Source organism: Cyrtonyx montezumae, unplaced genomic scaffold, assembly GCF_038088225.1.
Source record: "Cyrtonyx montezumae isolate F1298 unplaced genomic scaffold, pur_monq_1.0 scaffold_3, whole genome shotgun sequence".
In the NCBI taxonomy this organism is placed as follows: domain Eukaryota; kingdom Metazoa; phylum Chordata; class Aves; order Galliformes; family Odontophoridae; genus Cyrtonyx; species Cyrtonyx montezumae.
The window spans coordinates 134,098,596-134,115,288 of record NW_027072034.1 but is presented as its reverse complement, the minus strand read 5'-3'; the positions used below and the strand labels follow the sequence as shown (position 1 = coordinate 134,115,288).

The following is a 16,693-nucleotide window of genomic DNA, read 5'->3' as shown; positions in this document are numbered from 1 at the left end:
TTTTTATTTAGATCTTAAATAATGCATTGTATATGTGTGTTAAGCCCTTCTGTTTCCACAGACTGTCGGTGAATACAAGATCTATTTGTGCAATCTAAATTTTTTCAAATTTTGTTTCCAAATACTGCGAAAGTTTTATTTATTTATTTTCCTCTTCCTGTTAATTATTCCTGATAATAATAGAGGAGGAGGTTGTTTGGGAGTGTGAGACTGTTGTGATCTGAAAAGGAGTCACTGCCTGACATTTGCCATATTATTTTCTTGATATTTATGAGGTAAATATGTCAGCAGAATAAACTTTCAAATCCCTTTCACCTTTCTCAGTGAAATTCAATTTTGTACATGAAATCTGTGAACGTGCAAAACTTTATCACAATCTACTGTTCTATATTCAGGAAGAGAAAATTAAATATTTTTGAGCTATTGTTTGCCTTTATCACTGACGGAAGATATTAATTTAGTAATTTTTAGAGTGTCTAATCAGACAGAACAGAATAAATGGCCAACTTTTCTGAACCTGTGTCTTAAAACACACCTACTAAAATATATTCTCATATGGTACATGATAAAATAAATTATTAGTGAGTGAGACAATAAAAATAATTTTATTGTCTAGACTGTGTCTTTTCATAAAGAAATAACAAAAACAGAGTTGCATTGTAATAAATTGTTGTTTTTTTCGCAGAATTAAATTATTAGAGACCTATTCTTTGTGTTTAAAAAAACATACGTTTATCAACTTGACATGGTTATGCATTTTTATGTAAATGGCTTAGCTAATCAGCCTTGAATATTCTCTAATCTTTTTTTTTTTCTGTAGAAAGATAAAAATCAGATTCTCTTTCTCTGCAAACAGGCTATTATTTTGTCAACTGCTAATTGAAGGCCAGGTAGAACTTCCATTAGAGTGTAGTTCTGGCAGCCTCATCCTTTCATCTGACTCTGAAGCTGTTTGAAAAAGCACCAGTTGGATTTTGTGATTTTCAAAGTAAATTATCATTTTTATTTAATTCATCTTTTAGGATTCCTTATTCATCTAATATTTCATGATCATCAGGCTATAAATTAGCTTGTCTTCATAACATTCTCACAGACACACACAGAAAAGAGAACCTCTCCTCAAAAACAGTTTTCCTGTTTCAACATGCATCCAGTCCTGATCAGCTTTGTTGCACAATTCAACTGATTTTCCCAGTGACAGTGATTTTCTCCCTTCAGCTCACATCCTTCAGTTTTAGAGCGCACTACTGTCTTCTTTGGGGAAAGACACTGAAATATGGTGAGCAACTGGAGGCAACAAGCTAGATTGAAAAACTTTCTGCATGTGGACAGATGCAGTTACCCAAGACAAGATAAAAGTTATCCATAGTCCTGTCAGTAAATGCTTCATCATGATAATAATTCAGAGTCCATGTTAAATTAGCTCCTTGAATGAATGTTTACAGAATAACGGATCTTATTAGAAGATCTTTTCTTGAAAGAGAACAAAAGTATATAGTAGAAGGCAGATGGGAATTGTGAAAATGACAGCTACTCAAGGACTAAGTACAGGTATTTTTGCATACTCCAAACCTCAGCTTTTAGGACTCCTCTATAGCATGTCATTTTTATAATACAAGATCACACAGGGGCACCACTTCTGTATGAAATTTTGTGGAGAATGGCTTGAATCATCAATATCATTTTTATTAATTTTTTTTGCAGCAGTTGGCCTTCTCCTAGACATTTCCTGTTTAACTCATCCCTACCCCAAGACATAATCATTGCTGGAATCCAAGCTCTCAGTTTGAGGTCAGGTTAGATATAGCAGTTTAGTTTTTATGAGGACCTAATGGTTTCCTGAAAGGAAAGCAGTCTTGATGCTTGTAATCTTTGCGTGATTGCATCGTATGTCCAGTGGCATTTACCTGAGATTAAATCTTGTGGTTCAAAGAATTGTTACTACCGAGATAAAAATAAGAGCTCCTTAATTATATCTAACTGAAAAGTCTTTTACTCCCTGATGTGATTTGACTTCTGCCAAAACAACGTAGTAAACATGTCTTGATGGTGCAACTAATTCATGCAAAATTGTTAAATATTTTCACTTCTGAAGAGCATTCCTGTGTGTCTAAAGGACTTCAGTGAATTTCTCTCTTTGTAAGAAAGTGTTGGATGGTGTGCAAGGTCAAATTCCAAAATAATATATGTGAATTTTCATAACAAAACACTTTTTTTTCCCCATTGATAAGAAATCTTTGAAATTCTTTTTAGAACCATTGGATACAAAAAGAAGTACGTGAAAGTTCCACATGGGCATATTTGGGTGGAAGGTGATCACCATGGGCATAGCTTCGACAGCAATGCATTTGGCCCGGTAAGTCAGTTCCCTGTGTATCATTTAAGCTTTGCAACTGAAAAGCAGTGCATATCTCTTGAGTAATTTGTGCAGCACTGCATGTGTGAATGCCAGGTGATTGCATTCTTATGATTGTTGTGAGAACTATTAGACATCATAAAATATCTTGGTTGGTTGTTGACATGGAGTTTTCTCTTAACTATTACAAAAGGAATAAAGACTCTTTTGAATTCCCTATGTGGAAGATATAGTAGTAGAGATTTTAAACATGTAGGGATGTGGTAGAGGAGTAGCCAGAGGGTGAGCCAGCTCCCTGTTGCTGACAGATGCTCCCTGAGGGTGTTGCCAGCTGATGCAATTTGGACTGTCTCCCTCTCGGGATCTTCATCTTGTTTTAGTGCCAGTGCTGGGATGAAGAATTAGGAAATAGTAACTGTGCTTAGGAAGTGTTAACTGTTAATTGGTTTGTGGATGAAAGTAGGAATATTTCAATTTTTTCCCCAAACTAAATGTTTAAGTTTTCCTTCTGTAGGGTCATTTTCATATTGTATTATGTATGTCAAAATATAACCTGAAAGATCTGTTTCTTAACAGGTAGTAATGTGTATCTATTCATCAGGAAGATGGTATATGCTTGCCTGCGCATTCTGTTTTTAGTTTGGTTTCAGTTTTATTATTCTGCGTGGATTCCGTTTCTATTTTTTTAATATAACCTAGCATGCAGATGATAATTGCATAGTCTGGCCTTTCTGTTGTGGAAATGCAAATCCTTTTTGCCTTATTGCAGATGTTGCTTTTTGACATGTTTAAGAGAAAATTCTCTTTTAATATTATAAAATAACCAGTGTCTTTCACAGGGAAATTGGTAAGACTAGATTTTTTTTCTCCTTTCATGCCCATTTTGTGCAGAAGTTATCCCACAGATGTTAGTTGAGTAAATGACAGCAAGGATCCTATGAATACGTCTGGCTTCTTTATGTATAGACAATTTTTTCTACTTAATTGATTGCTAAGAATAAAATGTAAAAAAAATCCTACTGTGTGGTTGAGAGCAGGCCGATATTATATGATCCCACTGCCTAGCTTGTTCTTCATCTTAGATTTCATCCCTTAGTTACTATTAAGTATTGGTGCTCGTGTTGTTGCTATTTTTCATTTTTCTTTTTTTTTTTTTTGTGTTACTACTTTCTATAATTTCAGACATCTTGCATTAGAGGTTCTGTTTGGCAGGATTCCATTCAGTCTGTGGTGCAGATATCTCTTTCCTCCTTTCCTAATATTTTCCTTTTCTCTTTCACTCTCTGTTACCGATATGAATCTAAGCCATATAACTGCGTTGTTTTGTTTGTTTGTTTGTTTAATTTGCAAATATATAGCCTGTGTAAAAGCAGACTGTTAAGGAAACTTAAATGGTCAAGCATTGGTTTCAATTTTACGAAATTAATACATAGTTGCAGGGCTTTGACCTGACAGCAGTCATCAGCTGCTAGCTAAGATCAAGTTGTATGTCTATGTTCTAACAGAATTGGCACCTTTAAACAAGTACTAAGACAATTTTGGAGAATTAAAGACAATTCTTTAGCTTCCTGTAAGAATAGTTCCCTTTTTTAGAGTCACAGGGCTGGAAGCAAGCTTTAGAGGAATAAAGTTTTGGAAGTTTTCTGCTGTAGGAAAAATGAAGAGTGTATTTAGAAAGGCAGTCTGCATGCCAAGTTCCTAACATTATACACACATTAGGTTTTACGTTACTGGAGCACTTTCTACCCTTCTTTCTGATGTAGACTTGAGGTCACATGCACTAGTGAATAAAAGCATTAAAATCACTCTCTACAAGCCATTCAGAAAGCATGCTCTTCTCAATTTTACCACCTCTTATAAGACTGAAGCAGTCATTAGGAAGTGCACAATGGTAAGACACAAACCTGTTCTCATTTTGTTGAAATATATTCAATAAGTGTAATAATAAGTGTAATGTTACATGAGTCAGAGTTCCGATTTGCAAATAACATTTTTTTAATGAAAATTTTTAGTAAGAATAGGGCGTTGTTGGCTATGTTGTAGGTCTACAATTTTTCAGATTTCTTGAAGACTATAGATGGCTTTCCATTACAAGTGTAGATAATTTGGCAATAATGTTTTGTAATGTTGTAAGATGTGCTTAATGGGTTACATGGGGCAATGAAGGAAATTATGGAAAACAGATTGAGAACAGATGTTAAGAGCATTTTTTCTCTTGGAGAATTGCAGCATATGTAGTGGCCTATTGGGTTGAGTTGATAAATCAACAACTGTAAGATTCATTCAAGATCTAAATTAGATACACCTTTAGACATTCTAAAGGTTTTCTTAAATGTAAAATCTTGGAATTGTATTATCTTTACTTAGTTTGCCAAAATGTTATAGAATAAATTCTACTATTTCTTATTATTGCATTATTCTTATGGGACTAAAATTGGAAAGTGAAGGTATAGATAGACATTTTCATGTGTGTAAATATAATTAAAATATGTCAACTAAGATTTGGAAAGTTTTAGTATTAGTGGTATATTTCAATAAAATTTATACTTCATGTTACAAAAATAAAAAGTACATCTGAACTAGACATGTTAACTCTATTAATACTTATTTTTATATATTAATTACCTTTCCAGAATACTAGACTAAATTAAGTAGTGTGTGATCCTTGTACCTTATCTTTGAAAAAAATGTTTCTCTATGCAATACAGAATGGCAGATGTTGTATAGTAGTACTACTGCATTGATACTGCTGTGCTTCAGGCTTGGAAGTATGTCATGTCAGCCATTCATAATGCTGAAAATAGCTGTTTTGAATAACATCCAATAAATATTCAGATAACTTAACTATTATTTAAAGGGATAAAAAGTTATGTTTTACTAGAAATTTATTTCAATTATCTGAACTAGAATAGTGATTTATACTCAATTTACTCTTACTGTTTTCAAATCCTCATAGAATAAAGCCAAGCTTTTATGATACTTGCTTAGCATTGTTTAAATGCTACAAGAATATAATAACACATAGTTTATGCCATCATGATACTCCTATTAAAAGTTACACCTTTTTCTTTTCAGTTCTCATAATGATGGAATTTTGGGGCCTTTTCCTGCGAGGTTGTAGTTCAACATTATAGGACCTATTGTCTTAGATTAGAAACGTAGAAGCCACAATATGTGAAGTACTGGCCTACTGTGGAACTTCTCTGTTGATTCAAACTTCTTGAAAATTTTACGTGATTAACTTGATACTGAGAAGCTTTATATCAGGTCAGATATTGTCTTTGCATACACGGATAGCATAATGGCAACATACAAACACAGTTAACAATTTATAATTTCAATCTGACATTGTGGCTAATTCAAGGGAAAAGTCATTAAAATTGCACTTCATCCAGATCCAGTGTGTAGAGTTGATAGCCAGCAGGGGCATTCCAAGGCAATTATACAGCCGATAGGTATGGGTCCCTAAGAAACAGGTGTTAATAACTGGATACAGTGGCCAATAGATACGGCTGTACATATATGCAGTGGATAGCACTCTCCAAATTAAAAAAAGAAAACAAAAACAAAGACCCCATTTTATTTAATGGGAATTTGTTTGGTGAATATAGTACTCTTATTGCTACATTTCTGTGTTTCCAGAGGCCTCCAAAATGAGGATATGAAAGAGCTTTAAAAACAGGGTTTGAAGTCAGTGGCAGTCTTTCCACCTGTCTTGTAAAGGACCTGAACAAAAGCTCTTTAAAGTCAATGAGAGATTTCTATTGGCTTTAAGGGCTTTGGATAAGACTGTGAATTAAGCTTCACAATCCAGTGTAAGGACAAAAAGGCTATTATCCTCCTTATCTTCCTGGCAAACTTGAGATATAGGTAGGTTAAGTATGTTGTCATAAAATACCTTTTTGGCTCAGTCAGGTCCCCATGCAAGCCCTTCCTATTAGAAAATACCTCTGTTTACTCTCCAAACTAAATCCTGTTGAACTTGCATCTGGCTTTTTGTTTAACAGAAGTTTTATGTTCATAAGCTTCAAATGAGTAAATTGCTTTTAGTCAGCATTACTGTAAAGGCTTTATTTATGATTCTCCATAAAAGCAATTCTCTACTGCAAGTTCATGCAATAAACTATCTGAAAAACGTATTTGCCTGTTTACCTATTATTTCTTCCTTCAGCAGCACAAACCTGTAGATTGTGACTAGAAAACTCTATAGAAAATAATGACATTTAAGATAAGTGAACAGACTGAGTTTGTTAGTTATTTTAATTTGCTTTGAAAGGAATATCATCGTCTCTTTTGGATATAAGATAAAAAATGTTTTACTTGTTAATGCTCACTGGGAAATTCAGTCAAATTTAGTAGCAGAATGTGGCCTGTTAGAATTACACCCTTAAACTGATCAATATTTTCTATGTGTAACTGGTCAGTGAATATAAGTTATCTAAAACTGAAAGCCTTGATAATTAATATGTCATTTTCAAAAGTGTTGTAAGATACCCTCAGTGAAGTTCAATAGATAGCTACTAATGAATTATTTGAACCAAGAGTTCTGCGCTCCATGAGAGTAACCCACATGCTCATTCTTATTCTGAAAGAGGATTTTAGTTGAAAGAAGAAGCAAAATATTTCTGCTGTTCTGAATTATATAATAGTAAACACTGAATGGTACATATCCTGAAAGTTCAAATCACCCTGGTGGTTCTCTTGCCATCAGCTCAAGCTTTCATTTATGAGCTCCAAACTAGTACAAGTATCACATATTCTCCTGAACTGGCAAGAGGTAGGAAGAGTTTAACAGTTTGAGCAACATGCTGAAGATCACTGTGTTAAAACTGGAAAGTAAAGTGTGAGAAGGGCACACAATTCTCCATAGGGAATTCTGCCATGTCTCAAAATACTTAGTGACCCTGTTCGTGTCCTCATACTCCAACCAGCCATTCTGAGAGACTTAAGACAAATAGCTTCAGTAGCACAGTGATGGCCTTTGTCCCAGTCCATTTTTTTCTTCCTTTAAACCGAAGTCAAGCCTTGGGAAATAAAGTGTGATTTTTGCACACAAAACAGAAACCACAAACAAAACACCTATCTGTGTTTATGCAGATAAAGCTAATGTAGGTGAGTATAATAGTGGCACAGTGATGAGTGAAGACGGGGAATGTATCTGGGGACTTACATGATTAATTTACTAGCTTATATGACAGCTTCTGCTGCCTGTTTGTTGCCTCTGTGACCAGTACTTCTGTCTTCATTTTGCTGTATAAATGGAGTCTTGGAGAGTAGCATTACTGTTAAGAGACCTATGGTATTTCTACTTTATTTCTCAGGTACTGAAAAAGAATTGAAGCTGTATTAAAACAAGATGTGCAATGCAAATATTCAATCAGTGACATTCCACTGTATTTATCCTTCCCCAAAGGCAAAAATAAAATAGTTAAAACTGTTTACAGCCAAAGAAAAGACTGCTCATATGGAGCATGAAGTTACCAGTAGTAAATAGCATGCATGCACAGCTTGAACGTGTAAAAGTCTATGATGAGTAAAATGGATAGGACATTATGTGTTATGGTTGATGATAAATACATCTCAAAGGATAAATATGCTTGTTCCTTTTGAGATAATATTGTACAAGATTCAAGTTGAGAAGGTGGCTTGCGTGTTGAGAATGTCAATTCACTCCAGGAGCTGCTGAAGGGGAGCAGTGGTAATAAGACTGTGTGGCCTCACTGTCCATTAAATTATCATGACTACCTAAACTTGCAGAATAGAGAATTAAAAGTTGTCTATGGCTGTCCTAATTCTTTTTGAAAGCAAAATATTTAGCCTGAGTGTACTCCAAATCAATGCATAAAAATTAATCTTTCCAGAAGCCTGGCTATCGTCAGTCTAGACAGAGCTCTGTTTTTGTACTTTATGTACCCAACTGAAACTTTCCTGACTATTTGCTCAGAAAGCTTTTTGGTTTTGCTACTCAATTAATGTAAATATGATACTAGATATAGGATGTTCTTCAAGGTTGAGAAGAGAGAATATTTTAAATGCTTGTAACTGAAAGTTCTGAAGTGTACTGTATTTCATGGTAGTGAAAAGCTCACGAGGACTTGTAAAGTAGATGAAAGTTAGGACTTTTTCTTAGTTATGTCAAATCCTAAACTTTTTATGCATGCTAACTAATTTTCTTTACTAATGCACTTAGAATTATTACCATTATTTACCATTCTGCCACGCAAAAAGCTTCAGTAATACTACTTATGGAACAGGATTTATATAATAACCTCAAGCACAGTGAATTATTATTACAAATAATTTGCAAGTATTTTTGGGTACAGGTACATTTAAATGCTTTTCCAGACACACTGAAAAGAATGGTTGGATTAACAGCATGCACCTGTATTTAACACAATGCATTTTGGCATAAACCAAGAAAAAATTGTTGAAACAATTAAAGATCAAATATTAGAAGAGATCAGAGAGCTGTCAGATTCATATAATCATTTGTAATTAACTTATTTGAACAACTTAAAATACAATAATTTATTGAACCCTGCATGTATTGTGTAACTCTACCTTTTCTTACAATTCTATTTCAATTAAATTATAATTTGAAAAACCTACCTTTTTTCCCTTTTTTGATAATCACTCTGCAGAAATTATAGCAGTTTCTTCATTGCAGTAAGTCTTCTTGAAGCTGAGAAACCAGACTGGAAGTCTTAGGAAACGTTATCTTGTAAGCCTAATAGTTGTGAGATGTGTATTACTGAAATAAGTGGAAGGAAACTAGTATAGTAAGTAATGTGAAGTGATAATGAGGTCAGATGTTTCTTTCCTTCAGAAGCTAGACATTTGAAGGTGATGAATAATGGTTATTGATCCAAAAAAGAAAATAATTCTACTGTAGATTTTATTTTTATCAGCTGGTAGAACTCATGAAATTTTAATAATGAAAATCTGTTCAATATTATTTAAAAAAAGAAAAAGAAAAAAAAACAATCTTTTTAGTGTTTTAGTATTTTATGATGGTAAAATGAGTTAGCAGGTATTTTCTTATGGTCACTCCATTGTTTTTAAGAGCTGAGTAAATGGCCCATGCTATCACTGCTTTACAGCCATTGGATTAATTTATGTTAAATGGTACTTAGGCAATGTTGCACATTATTTGAGCGTATTAAATACTTCACTCAATGTTGCCAGAGTTATTGTTCATAGAATATAGCTTTGACTTTGTAGACAGCTGAGAGAGGAAACAGAAGAGCTCAAAGCCTTCCCAATTTTACTTTTCGGATCTCTTTAGTGAGCTCAGTTTCCTCACACTAAAAATACCAAAATGCCATCTATGACACCCTCCCTCTTGCCACAACACAATTTTTAATTCTTTATTGTATCTGATCAGATTCACATATTTCCTTATTATATAAATTAAAATTCAGGTTTAATTTACAACTTACTAAAAAAATACAGGTTTTGTATAATTTAGTGTCAAAATAACAGACTCTTGGATTACTCCATCACAGATGTGAATCTGGTATCTGACATGGAATTTTGGCCATATAAATGCTGTATCTAATGAAAGCCAGGGAAAGCCTATGACCACTACAAAGTTTAATACCCTGAAAAAAGTGGAGGGATCAGAAGAAGTAATTGCCTACAGAATACTTCATGACTTCTATTTGGCAGGTTATGTCACCACCTATTATAATAACTTACCTTCAAATTTCACAGACTTCGGAGGAGAAAAAGGAGACACCAGAAGATGGTTTTTCATTTATTAATTTGTTTTTCAATTTTATTGAATAGATAGAGATGTTCTGCACAGACAGAAACATTTTTTAATCTTTCATAACATGGTCAGAGTCACAGGATGCTATTTCAAATTTGTTCTTCCAAATGTTGCTAATGTAGAAGAGGATAAAAGTAGAAATGCTTCTATTATTCTTTCAGACTGAATAATACAAAAATATTTTTGGAGTGAAAGCTCCTCAGAAGGTTCCTTATGCTGTGGTGCTGTCTGCCCACTAACTGCAAGTGCTTCCTTTTGCCAAGTACAATATACGGTTTTCACTCAGTTGCGTAGGTGTGTAATTTTCTCTGTGGCAGTAAAGGACTTGAGAAACAATTTCATATACGCATGAGATCTGTACTCAAATATGCTATCAACTCATCTACATTTTCAACTCTTACTCATTGTCAAGGTATTTTTGGGTGCCCTCACAAATGTACTTGTGTCAGTGAAGACTTGAGGTTGCAACTCAAAGCATTACTTAATTAACATAAGGTCTGATTGTACTTAGTGAATGGAGTCATGTAGAGAGTAAGTCCACTCTTCCTAAAGTTATTGATAGCTATTTGAAATGTTTGTAGAATCAGAGTGAATTTTTGTTAGCATCAGTTTTCAAAGTACTTTATTTTGGATTGAGGCCAAAAGTTCAGTAGAGCTGCAAAGCGTGTAACTGTTAAATTACATCAATTGTTAGATTAAACAAGATAAAAATGCTAATGAAGGACAAAGTTTCTATGCTTACTTTGAATGATGGAAGTTAGGAAGAAATTTTTATTTGCTCTGAATTCCACTCTACCTCATGTCTTTCTCCACACCTTACAGAGAATATTCCTCCAAATATTAAATGAATATTTTTCTGATGTCATAGTATCTCAGTTTCAAGTATCAGAAGTGATAAATGTATTTATTTAAAATCTTTATTTCACTCCTACTGTAGTGTTAGGAATGGTTGGTATTGCTGACACTATAGTCACTATTGGCCTACTGTATCCACAGATCCACAACCATAGAAGGTGTCTGTGGGAGGGAAAGGGATAGGTAGGGAGATAGCCTAGATGATGAAAACAGCAGCAGACTGAGGGAAAAAACTTAGTTTACTAAAGATAATAGTCGAATGTGAGATAATAAAATATGATAGAATATGATTAGAACTGTAGCTAATAAATCAAATGAAATGAGAGTGCTTCCAAAACCGAAGTCTTCCATGCTGTAGGTGAAATGGCCATGGAGCAAAGAGAACAAAGAGGTGGCAGTCTTGCGACTGTGTCAGGTTTATCTTTCCCTCCAAATGTAAAGTGGAAATGGAAAAAATGAAGTCTTCTGGCAGTTTTAGCTCTCCTCCTCTTCTGAGACCAGGAAACTGGAAGTATTAACAATCCACAGAGCTTCAGCATTAACTCTTTAACTCCCAGTGCACTGCATGATTTCATGTTGTGGATCACCAATGATAAACCATCAGAACATGACAAGTGTTAGCTCCAGTGGGATCTTATTGTCCAAGAAACAATTTTAAATTATTAAAGAGTAGACATCTTGGTTTCCAGTTACAGAGATGCCTTCTTCAGCGTGCAGAGCAGCAGAACACAGTATGAGCCTATTAACCTCAGGAGCGATGGGACTCTTTTCAAGAAAGAGCTCTATTAACTTCAGTTGCACTCTAGGCTCCTAGAAATCAGTTTCCTTGTCCATGTAGTCCAGCTAATATTACAGCAAGATTTCCAAAACGTGTTACAGAACTGCAATAATTTAAAGCCCTATCTTTATAATTCTTTATAATTCACATTTCTGAATAACACGTATGCATAACACCTTCGTGTCAATTATGAGGAACCTGGTAAATTCTTGCGTAGCCTTCAGAACCCTAGTGACCTAAGTCCTCATGGAATTGGATTTCTGGGCTATAATTATTCTTTTCAACGTGCATTTCAGAAGCTGAGAGTAGACTAATTGAAATGTAAGACAAAATGTTGTCTTCAAAGACATTATTCACATATTCAGAGAATCTGTAGAAACTAGACATAAAATTTTGCACCATAAAACTTATTTCTGTATCTAATACTTAGTCTTTCCTTCAGAATTTTATTTAAAAGTTCAGAATTTTATTTAAAGGTAAATTTTGTGAACTTTCCACTATGCACAGGCAAAAGCAGACCGTGCTATAGCTGTATGCTGTTAGGCCACCTTTGTCTTGCAGAGATGCTGCTGCTATTAGTGGGCTCTGAAAGCCTGCAGTCCATCAGTGTATTTCCATATATTCTCCTCTACCTTGAACTCTGTGGTCCTTATGAGCTCTAATGTTGAATGGGTTTGTGGGGGTGAAAACCAGCACCTGCAAAATGTTCCTTTGGTATCCCAGATGTCTTTATTAAGTATTTGGTGTTATATTCACTCTCCTGAATTGTTCTTATCACAGTTTCATTCCAGTTTTCTTCTGTTTGAGTTTGGAAAAATGATCGCTTGTATTTGAATTTATAGACATCATAGAAGTACTTATTTTACATATGCAATTTAGTTTAAAGTTTTGGGAAATACAGCAGCATGAAGAAGCACACTAAAATAAGAAAACAATAATAGGAAATCTGTCTTCTCTGGTTCATTTTTAGAGTTACCTCCTGGCACATTTTACACAAATTAATTTGACAGTAACAAAAACTAAAAAGGTTTTTGGATTACTTCCGCAGTAAACCAGGAGTAGAACTGTGTCATTTCAATTTATCACTTGTTGTGTTTAAGTGTGTGAAATCTTAGTTCTTTATCACTTCGCAATACATTGCTTATATATAGAAAAGCTGCAGACTTTGCTGTGAAAAAAACGTGTATCAAGAGCCAGATGAGCCATCACATTCTCCCTGACTTGCAGATTTTTTACTGAATCTCATACTACCTGAACTAGAACAGCACTATAACCTTAGCTTTACCCTTGTTGCCGTGTCTCAACTTATTAGGATTTTTATCTATCAAAAGGAGCTCTGGCTCTAACAGCACACTGGGCCTTTGAAATTCTAACCTGAGAGACAAATCCCGTGGAACCAAACTTAACCTCTGTAGTTATTTCTTATCCTACCAGCATATGTCTATGCTTCTTAACAGGATATCTTCTTGGTACTCTGAAGATATATAACATATTTCTAATGTTATTTAGGAAAAAAGCACAACCACGTACCTTCTTCATCAGGTTAAAGAAAAACATTATAAAGTAATTGAATTTATATATATACATATATATATATTTCTGTAATGGATTTTCCAGAGTTAGGAAGGTTGAAAAAAGCTAAACGGATGATAATTACAAAGTAATTACTAAACAAATGACAAGTGTTCCTTGAGTACTGTTACATCCAGATAGTTCTAATTATAAAGTACCCCTTATTTGCAAGTACATAAAAAGAGAAGTGGGGTCTCTTCTTGCTTCTCAAATTTGAATTTTTACCTTTCATATAAAAAAGTAGATGGTATTTTAACCAATTCTAATATTTTAACTGGGTATTTGATCTGTTGAAAACCTGAGTTGGCTTCATTATGTATAGTAAAAGAATTAGTAAAGCTTACCATCTGAAAAAGCAATAAACAGATTATTCAATATCTCTAAAATAGAACATGAATATAATAGGTTAAATCTGTATGCAACTCAAATGACTTTTTTTTTTTGTGTGTGTGTGAGTACTTAATAATATGCTACTTTCTGTATTTTGTGATGGATTCATTGTATGATCTTGTGCCCTTAATGGTATCTTACCATAGATACAAAAACCAGCGGTACAATACTAACAATTACTATGACACTTCAGATGAAACAAAGCATTGACCCATTTGACAAAAGTGGTGTTTGATTATTCTTCAGAGACTTCTGATATCAGAATACTTAGATGATTATTGTGAAAAGAAAAACTCTATAATCTACGGAGAAATAATATTGTCTATCAGTTGAGAAAGTGTCAGATACAAGTAATATCTGGAAAAAATTCAGTAGTCTTTGGAATAAAAAAATTAAGTTTATTCCTTTGCCAGAATTCCACATCAAAGCGTTTCTTCCTTGCTCTCTAGAGAAAGTTCCAATCTGCATTTAAATGCATGTATTTCAAACTGTGATTCATAAGGGACTAAAACTATCAAAGTTTCGTATGTAAAAAAGCATACAGAGATGCTGCTTAAAGGTTTTGAAATTAATATATATATATATGTCTTTAAAATGGAATAGTGCCAGCTTTCTGGAGACTAATTTAAACTTTTCATAGAATTAATGTTACATAGCATTAATGACTGGTCTCTGTCTTCAGATTTCACATTTTATCTACATCCTGCAGAAAGTTCAAGATTTCCTTGCCATTAAATTTGGGTCTCTACAATGATACCGCTATTTCACAGTATTCACTTCATCTTGAAATTTCGGTAAAATTGCAAATTAAGCTGTAGAGTTGAGTGGATTTTCAGTGATCATGTACTAATGACATTGCAAAAATTCTTGGAGAATTTTGCCTTACATTTTTCTATCCTTTATAAAGATTTATTACACTTTTAAAAATAATTGGTTACCTCCATTGGAGTCTGGGGTATTTATAATAGCTTAATTACCTAAGTCAGGGTAAAAAAAATCCTTATCAAGCTAGAGCGAGTTGGTCTTCTGTCTGGTTTGTACAATATGCTAAAGTAGTAAAAACTGGGGAAATATCTCTATGGGAATAACTGGGAGTTTTGCCACAAAATTCAGCGAGGTCAGAATCACATCCCCCAGAAGGTTTTCTTGCTGGTGCTGTGCTGCAAAATTCCAGTTCCACAAATTCAACCCAGCAGGGGATGCCACCGAGCTTACCCTGCCATGCCTTGCTCCAGCCCCTGCCATGTTCCATCTGCTCAGGCCTGGCAGAGTCTTCAGTGAAAGAGCTTCTTGTTTTTGCCACATAGCAATGCACCACAAGAATCTTGTACTTGTGAGATGTTTGAATATTTGCTCTGATGTTCTGATATTGATTTGTAGCATTTAAATGCTAAATAGGTAGATGAAGATTTAATCTTCATGTGTGTATAGAACTACCCTCTCCTTCAAATGACCACAATCAGAGGTAGGACTTTGCAGGTGAAGAATGTCTCCCATACTAATTTTAAAAGTCTAAGTTGATTGTGCATGTTTTATAGGATGAAAATGGATTATGTGCCGCAAGCAGAATAGATTTCTTAGCATCCTTAGTTGTATACAACATAAATGCTCATATTTTCTGAACTGCGTGTTACCTTTCATAACTTCTGTGCTCTGCAAACTGAAAAAAAATAGCTGGTGAATTGCAAATACACTTGCAGTTCTTTTAGTTGTTCATAGAAATACATTTTGTATGACGTTGCTAATCCAGTTACTCAATGGAAAAAATATTTGCAAATGAATATAGTTATTAGGTTATCAGATAGAAGCTTCAGATAACGACCTTTTTTTCTTTCTTTCTGTTTTACCTTCTTTCTCTCCTTTCTTTTTAATTAATTTTTAAAAGTTTATCATAGTTGAAAAAAATTCCAATTTTTTTCAGTTTGATTTTGGCTTTTTTTATTTTTTCAGTACGAATTCAATCCTATCAATATATGCTCTCAAAATTACTGACAGACTGAGATAAGGATTTCAGGACTGTTTGATATTAAATACAAAGGTGTTTTTCAGGTCATGTGCAGTCTAATCTTGTTCAGTGTATTACTCATTCTGAGTTTCTTCTTTTTTTTGAAATAAGCTGTGTGAATACTCATGGATTATTATTACTTTTTTTTTCTCCAAGCATCTGAGCAACCCTAGATACATTTCTAAGTTCATTCTTATGATGGATCTTCTAAACAGCATTTCATCTGTCACACCTAGCAGCTTTTGTTAGTTCACAGCAGAAGATGCTATAGATTTCTGTTTACATGGATGAAATTGAAAAGAATTTGCTCTTCTTGTAATCCCTCCTCTTTTCAAAGTATTTCAAAGCACTTGAAAAAACATCCCAACTGAGTTCAATGCTGGTGGAACACCTAATGCGGAGACAGTTGCAGCAGTCCTTCAACACTGCATATTTAGTAACTAACAGCACAAAGACAGATATTTCAGCTAGTGTAACGACAGAAGATGTATTGAAAGGGTTGTGAAAGTGCATGTAAAGGATTTCACTGTGGGAAAACAAGCAAGCAGACAAAACCATCAAAAACTATGTGAAAGGCATAGCATGTTTAAAAATATTTTCCTCATGTATAAAAGATGTTGAAGACTATGTGAATATGAGATGTTTCCTGCTGGAGATATTTTCTTGTTTAAATAACCTCTGCTCTCTCAATTTGATTTATATAAAACTTAGAAGATCACTAAAAATATAAAACTGGTATCATGTTCTGCTCTGAGCTATCTCCACAGAGAAAATAAAAAAATACAGCTGTGCACATACTTTGTTCTTTTCCATTACTGAATGTGGCAGCATCTCTGTTTTGTAGTGACTATAAACTCCATATAGATTTGACATTGCTAATGCATGTTCTCTACACATTTTGTGGAGTTGACTCTTGACAGCTATCACCTTAGCATCTTTCCCCCACTTTAATCTTGCATTAAATAT

The 16,693-nt window shown here is 34.1% G+C and overlaps 1 protein-coding gene across 1 annotated transcript in view; it reads left to right on the top strand.

Annotated features, from left to right (window-relative positions):
- The window catches only part of IMMP2L (inner mitochondrial membrane peptidase subunit 2), a 434,158-nt gene that overhangs the window by 341,887 nt on the left and 75,578 nt on the right, over positions 1–16,693 (top strand). Inside the window, exon 5 of the mRNA XM_065743460.1 lies at positions 2,254–2,356. Coding sequence (XP_065599532.1) covers positions 2,254–2,356 — 103 coding nt within the window. The remainder of the gene's footprint in view (positions 1–2,253; positions 2,357–16,693) is intronic.